Source organism: Photinus pyralis, unplaced genomic scaffold (genome assembly GCF_008802855.1).
Source record: "Photinus pyralis isolate 1611_PpyrPB1 unplaced genomic scaffold, Ppyr1.3 Ppyr1.4_LG3a, whole genome shotgun sequence".
NCBI classification, from domain to species: Eukaryota; Metazoa; Arthropoda; class Insecta; order Coleoptera; family Lampyridae; genus Photinus; species Photinus pyralis.
The window spans coordinates 2,261,223-2,269,059 of NW_022170509.1; the positions used below are offsets into that span (position 1 = coordinate 2,261,223).

General features: G+C 39.1%; 1 protein-coding gene across 1 annotated transcript; it reads right to left on the bottom strand.

Moving 5' to 3' along the window:
* Positions 1-202: 202 nt before the first annotated feature.
* On the bottom strand, positions 203-7,558 carry LOC116165661 (myotubularin-related protein 14). The gene is made up of 9 exons (XM_031480282.1): positions 7,253-7,558; positions 6,943-7,202; positions 6,589-6,894; positions 2,026-2,308; positions 1,699-1,973; positions 1,445-1,651; positions 1,132-1,356; positions 997-1,083; positions 203-936 (listed from the first exon to the last, which is right to left on the bottom strand). The coding sequence occupies exons 1-9, from the start codon at positions 7,367-7,369 to the stop codon at positions 780-782; spliced, it is 1,917 nt and encodes a 638-aa protein (XP_031336142.1). The 5' UTR covers positions 7,370-7,558; the 3' UTR covers positions 203-779.
* Positions 7,559-7,837: the final 279 nt, after the last annotated feature.

The following is a 7,837-nucleotide window of genomic DNA, read 5'->3' on the forward strand; positions in this document are numbered from 1 at the left end:
ATTGATATGGGGAAATAGTGGACTCGTGCGGCGGGGGCACCCATCGGGCGCGTGCCCATGTGAGTATAAGAAGCGAGAAATTTAGTGTGCAGTATTCAATCATGTTATTAATACCTATAGAAAGTCTGCAACTTAGCAAAATGTCCCTTGTGCTGTAACAGATTAGGGTTTATAAAAAGACAAAGTTGTAAATACTGCTATATTAAAAATAGACATTGTTTTTTATAACATTGCGTATTTACAGTAACAATAGTGCAGAAAAATTAACAGTCTATGACGCAGAATATTAAATTCCGTTTCATATTGGCAATGTTTCAGTGTACGACGAAGATTCCTTTTTTTGCACAGTGAAAAACGAGGTTTAATTGACCGACCTATCGAATTGGAATTAACTTATTACAAGAATCTCATTTGTACTGCCATAAAACTATTCAACATTTGTCATATAACTTTTATAATAAACTAAACGTCTTTGGAATGCATTTCAATGTGTAGCTTCATCAATTACCTCAGTGGTACGAGTCAATACTGTCAGTTCCTTCGGCAATGGATGAACAGACAGTGTACATACTGATGAACTTCTGCGTGAACATACATTTAATTTTTTAATGGCACGTTTAAATGAACAAGTTCAGATAGGCATCTGATAGTAACATAATGGCAGTATATAAGTAATTAATAATTTGAAACAAGAAACAATCTTAAACGTGGAATCTGAATTCAAACAATAGTAATAATTAAACATTGAACAAAAAAAACAATAAATAACAAATTCTGCTTTATACCGATGTTCTTTGAGATAATCCCACTTTTTCGGCAAAATTACCTAATAGTGAACTGAGCGCTGAATCACTGCCATTTTTGAATTTAAAGCCAATGGTAGTACTGTAACAATGATAAAACAGCGCTCGAATTCTTAGTAATCTTTCCTTGCGTCTGTAAACAAATTAAATTAGGAAAATAGATACCACATCAAAAGCAATTCAAAAATATTACATCGACAATCCGTCTATACCCCTATTGATAGAGTCTTCTTCGTCTATTAAAGTGCAACTGGAATCTTGCGAGGACTGACCTTCAAACCTAAAACAGATCACAATCACGAAACACTCCGTCTTGTATAAAACGTACCTGTTCGAGTTAGTGCCATTGGAATCTATGGTAGAAATTGACGCCGAATCCGAACCTCTTAAGCTACCAGTTCCGCTTATCATCTGCCAACTACCTACACTAAGCGACGAGGACGATTCCTGCCTTTGTCGAAATCGAGATGTGACAGGTACAGTTACAGGAGATGTGCGTCTCGTTTGTGGCGACCAAAGTAAGCTGCTGGACATGTCGCACGGAAAATTGTTTCTGAAAAAAAAATTGCAAATAAAAATGACACTTTTTGTATTGCACGAGGGAAAACTTTATTCCAATATGGCGGCTTAGGTATGCTTACCCATTTGTATTTTCATCATGAAGATGAAATGACACTGGAGGCTGCTCTTGAGATTTGCTACTAACAGAGGAACAGGAAGAGTTAAGACTAACATTTGAGCCTCGCGAATCAGGCTCGAGTAACATACTGTCTAATTGCAAATCACTATCAGTCCTCATAACAGATTTCTCATTACTTCGGTCGCTTAACTTACTACTACTTCGATGCCTGAAAAAAATTAATTAAACATCGGATGTACCAATGGCAACTCTTACCGTATTGTGCCCGAAATACTGAATTCGTCATCTATTAAATGTTTTAGGACGTAAAAACAGAAAAAAAATATTTCTTCCCCTTTCCCGAGGCGATCACAAAGATGATGTCCGAATAACATCCAGTCGTAGGATATTGTCAAATAAAGTATTTGCGAAACATCGAGGCTTTGATGGGCCAAACCGTCGGCCCATAAACTTAAGCGTAATAGTGATATAAATAAAGGCGTCCGATCCCAGCCACTGATACAGTGAATAAGGAGCCCGGAACTGCTATCCTAAAATCTTGAAATTGAAACATACCTACAGTAAACGTAATTAATAACTCGCCTGTAAATATTTTAATAAAAGTTTCATATAATTCTGAGTAATTTTTACAAGATCCCAACCCTTATATTCTTCCCATTTAATTCCTAACTGGGCGGAAATTGAATCTTCTGGAACACAAATGCACGCGTCGACATGAGCTTGTGACCAGTCGAATACCAAATCTTGTGCGGTGTAATCGCTGTCACGAAATTCTCTAAAGAACTCACAACCGGGGTAAGGTAAAGAGATGATTGTGAAATCGGAATACCTATTCTCCTTATCAACCTTTTCCGATGAAGTTACGCTAAAACACATAGATTAATACCCTTGGAGGAACCTATGCCACAGGTATAAATATACTACAGATAGCACATGGCTAAATCAGGAAACACAATTCAGTTAAGGTACCATCAATTTTTCTTGGGTCTGAGGTTTTAATGCTAAATTTTTAGAACAAAACCCTACTATCGCGAGTAGTTGGCACCCCCACCCATTCCCAATTAATTAAGCAGTTCGACACTGGCGTCTACTTTACACAAGAGAATTTATCGAGCTCTTATGTATCAATTATTTATATCTTCGGCCCAAAATTAGTGATCAAGCAAACTTACCTTAAGTGAAGTAAGATTATAATTATATGAAGCGTCCAATTCGACAATATCACTTAGATTATACACCCTGTACTACTGTTTTCAGTGCCAGATTAACCATTAGGTAGAGTAGGCAACTGCCTAGGGGCCCCGTGCACTCACCAAGAAAAACATTTCACGAATAAAAATTATTTAAAAATTTGAAAATAATGGAATCTTATATCGTATGATGAAGTTTGTCTAATTTTTCTGCCTTATTCTCTAAATTAACACCATACATAAGGTTCGTAAGAAAGAGGAAAAAATAATCAAGAATCATATGACTTATGTTGCATTTAAAAAAATACAAGATGGCGGTCGCACTCAAAATCCATGCGTAAAAAAATTTAACATCAAAATAAGAGGTCTGTAAATAAATTGAGACTGGCAGGTTTTGTCTCAGACTAGGACATATAGTGAAACATTTGAAAAGCTTCAGCAAGCCTAAGGAGGCAGTATTTTGTCAAAGGCCCACGTTTCTCGGTGTTTTCAGGCATTCTCAGTTGGAAGAAAGTGAATTGAACTATTGAAGATGAACCTCGCAGCGCAAGGTCTGCAATTGCAAGCTGAAAATATCGTCTGATTCCGGGATCTTGTGCGTTTGGATCGTCAGATTCCCATTTCCTGGAACTTGTGGTCACAAGTGATGTGACTTGGGAATTTGAGTAAGACCCTGAAACCAATTCCTAGTGACTAGAGCATGGAATAGCACACGGTAACATTTCCAAGGTCAAAAAAAACAAGAATGAGCAGGTCCCAGATCAAAAGCATGCTGATTTGCTTTCTTGATGGCCAGGGCATCGTGCACAAAGGAATTGTGCCCCAATGCCAAACGGTTAACCAACACTTTTCATAGAGGTTCTTTAAAGATTTCGGAAAAGGGTCATGCGTGCGAGACTAAACATCAAAAACAGCTGGGGGTTGCATCATGGTTCATTCAATTTTCATGTCTATGTCTCAAACGGTTTGAGTGTGAGAGCTTTGGCTCCATCTTCAATAGCGACCCTGTATATCGGATTTATGGCTCAGTGGTAGAGCATTGGGTTATAAATCCGAAGGTCGGGTGTTCGAACCTGGGTTGAGGTGAATTTTTCATCTGTGGCGGAGATGGAAATTACCTTAGACCAGTTCCGAGCATTCTACCGGCTGCTCCGAATTAGGTTTTCCTGCAGTTTTCCTAATTCGTAAGGTAAATACCGGAGTAGTATAGACCAACTTAAGACCTTCTGCAGAGGCACCTCTAAATAGCATTATGCGGGTCACTCTGTAATTGGGCGCATGCCTGTTGAGGGCCCAAAACAAGAGAGGGATAAAAATAAAATAAAAATAAAATATAATTGCATGGTGTATTTTAAAAAGTAAGAAAGGGGTGAAGTGAAGGAAAGAGGGGGCCCAAGAGTAGCATTGCTTAGGCCCCCTGACAGGGTTAATTCGGCACTGACTGTTGCGCACTATGTTTAAAGAATAAGATTTTAATTTCCCGCTACCCGCGTCTATCTTACTCGTCCGTTGCCCCTCTATAATCATTCTTTAGAGATGTAATGGAGTGGGCGGAAATGTAGGCAATGAGTAGAGGCAAAGAGGGAGGGCGGGGAGGAATATTTTCGGATTGGACAGTTCATATAATTATGATCAAACTTCACTTAAGGTAAGTTCGCTTGATCACAAATTATATATCAGGGCCCAATGCTCAATATCACTTAGATTATACACCCTGTAGTTGTTTAGAGGTCAAGTACTCATACTGCCGCATGCTCGAGGCGGAGATTAATTCTACCATGGTGTAAGACAGCAAAATTTGATGGCCGTCTGGCACACCTTCAAGGTATAGGCAACCTATTGCAAAAAATTCCCGGACTCTAGGACCATTCCCCTAGAAGTTCAATATGGCAGAAGTGGGTCTGGACGGACGGAAAAACCGCAAACAATACCACATTTTTTTTTAATTCTTAAAAATTGCGCTCAAGTCAGAAAATGGCACACGCATGTGCTGCCCTTCCACCCAACCTCACTTAGCCCTTGCTCCTTTATTCAAAACAGCCCCCTCGGCTTAGTTCGAGGAGCAATCCTAGTACATCAACATTAAGCTTCGATCCCCTTCTTACTATCAACACATCTCCACCATCTCGAATGCGTGACCGCCACTGTTCACTTCCCTGAACTGAAGATACTTTCTTCTGTTATTACCACCCCCCAACCAGTTCACCTATTTCCATCGAACAACTGATATTTGTATTCACCTTACCCCCTGACATCCTCATGGACGACTCCATCACCCAACACATACAGTTCGGTGACTCCACCAGCAATGCCAATGGCTCTATCCTATCTGATCTGGTAACCAGTCTGCCTGCTCTAGGGAGCACCCAGGAACCTCCATAATTGGCCATATTTGGTCTGATATTTAGCCACTTCCATGACTTCTGACCATCTACCCTTGCTCGTTAAAAGGTCGGTTCGCCACCACTTCGGCTACCTGCTCGCATTTTATGTAACGATTTTAAAAACACCAATAGGAACCCCCGAACACGTCTCCACAAATCCAATTCCTTCAAACCGGTGACAGAGCCCTTAAGACAGAATACACCCGACTCATCGACAAATCTATACTATACCACCAACCCTCATACAAAATACCCTTAAAAAAGATAAGAATAGTGCCCCAGGTCCTAATGGACTCAACAGGTTGATTCTTCACCACCCACCACCAACGGTCTAACCCTCATATCTCAACTATACAATAAATGCCCTCAAACATCCTACTTTCCCAAGGTCTGGAAAACCTTCAAAACCGTTATGATCCCTAAGCCCAACGCGGACTACTATCCAAACACCCAAAAAAGAAACCTCAAATTTCCCGCTTCACTACTCCTTCAGATAATTGACAACCTTCCAACTGACTTAGACCAAGTCCTTAACTCCACTCCCTACATACTCAGATAACAACCATAGATGTAATAGTACACAGATTAAAAATTTCCGATAAGGACTCCAGCGCCGTCCCCACTCACAACAGCTCAGCACGCCAGATACCACACAGATCACTTCGCTGCACGCATCCGGTACACCAGGAAGAGACCGGACCCCTCCCCCCAATACCATGTAATGGAATTCCTTTTTGATACTTTGTATGCAATAAATTCCTTTAATGTAAATTCCCAGCTGAAGAGGATACTGAACAGCTACCACAAGCGCCATTTAATATTGTATAGGTATACCGGTTTCCTTTTTGTATCAATCGATCGTATCTACACCTAAACCTTCTATGCTCATGGCATCGCTAGCAAAGATTCGTACAGCTTTTTACACATTGGTAGGTCGCTGTAACTTTCTGGTGCTAAATTTTACAATTGTGGCACTGCTGTAACCTTTTAAATATAGTCATTACTCACCTAAATATGGATTTTTCACCTCTTCTCCTCCTTTTCCAATTTAATGTCAAATAAAGGCCAATGGCACATACATTTAAGCATAGGAGAATACTGAAGTAACTACTTCATTTCGCTTGGTGTTTTTGCACGGGAGTAAAATCACCTAGTCAGTCATGCTCGAGTAATCGGCTTTATTAAATGGCATTTGAATGGAAATCACATTAAAATTGTTCATGTGTCTTTGAAATTGACTAATAGTCACTGTTGGTAAGGCAGCCGCCTATCGCTTATGACACATGTGCTTGGTTTACAAATCAGTCATGAGACGCTTCAGATATAATTTACTTGTATTATCATCACCCTATTTCTATAGTACATTGCGGTAAAATGAAAAAAGTGATTGAGTATAAGAGAGAAAGAAGTAGTCACTTCCGTCGGCCACTTTCGTATTGTTTAAAGTGAGTTATTATGGTACATATGAATACAAGAGTTTAAAAGAGCGATTTGTTCCTATTGCTACTTACACTCACATCACCGTAGCTATCTGTAGTATATTTATACACGTGCATAAGAGCAGAACTTACTTCATTCCAAACTTTACTTTCTTTTTTTCTACCATAAAGTCTATGATTGTTCCCACATTGAAAGTCTTTAATAATTTAATATCTTGACTACGGACTCTATCAAATAACTGCCAATCCGACTGGGAATTTGAAGTCTCCAAATCCTCCTCGTCATTGTCATATTGTTCACAAACAGGTTCGGCGCCGTTAAACAGATAATTAATACCAGATCGGCCGTAAATCTCCGGCCCCCCTGACAACGTAGCAGAACGACAAATATATTTACCCTTATATAAAATGACCGGTAAGGGAAATCTCGCTCGACACCTAAAAATTATGGTTCAATTCAAAGAGGAATTCGCAAAAAGAGATTACCTGGCAAATCGAGCTTTTACAATCAGGTCTCGTAGTTTTTGAGAATCGTACATACATTCGTATATCGTATTTGTTGTACGTTGCGTCCCTTGTGAAAGCGGATTCGACACGCATAAATTTTGATTTGGAGTGCGCTCGCATTCAAGTACGATTAACTGGCCCGGATAATGTGTGCTTAATTCGCCTCCAACATTGTTTAACAAAAAAAGGTTGTAGTCAATTTTCATAAGTTCGATGCTACGTAAAAGTGCATCATTGCCCTGCGAAAGAAGATGCGAGTTTGTTGTTAAATACATCAGAATATACTTACGATGGAGTCTGCTTCCTTAGCTCGATAAGTGCTTTTTGAGAAGTAATTTAATAAATTTTGAATATCGGAAGGAGAAACTGTTACCATATTTTGATTAACAGAATTTCCATCACACATGGTTGATCTAACCTTACATGGTACGAAATATTTGGCAAAATATACGAAATTTAAGCAGAAAAAAACTATTTAACACAAAATAAACACACTTCAATTGCGACATACAACATTATCATTCAAAAATAATATCATTTTTGCTATTTATCTAGAAATAACATCAAATAAAATAACGGCAGACATGTTAAATTCGTAACGTAAAGCGCTGATGCCAAATTGCCAAAAACAAAACAAACTCGCCGCTGCCAATTTTAGTTTATTAACTTATCACCACAATTTTTTCAAATGTATATTTCTCATTGTATGATCAAATGCAAGTCCTCTTGGCTCTTTTGGGTTTTCTATTTTCTGATGGTGATGTCAAGGCAACGTCTAGTGCTTCACATGGTCGTAGCCTGAAAGGTTTTTCTGCCATAGAGTAAACCTTGGCAGTAAACTTGGCCTAAGGAACGGCCGCTTGTTATTGGCGAT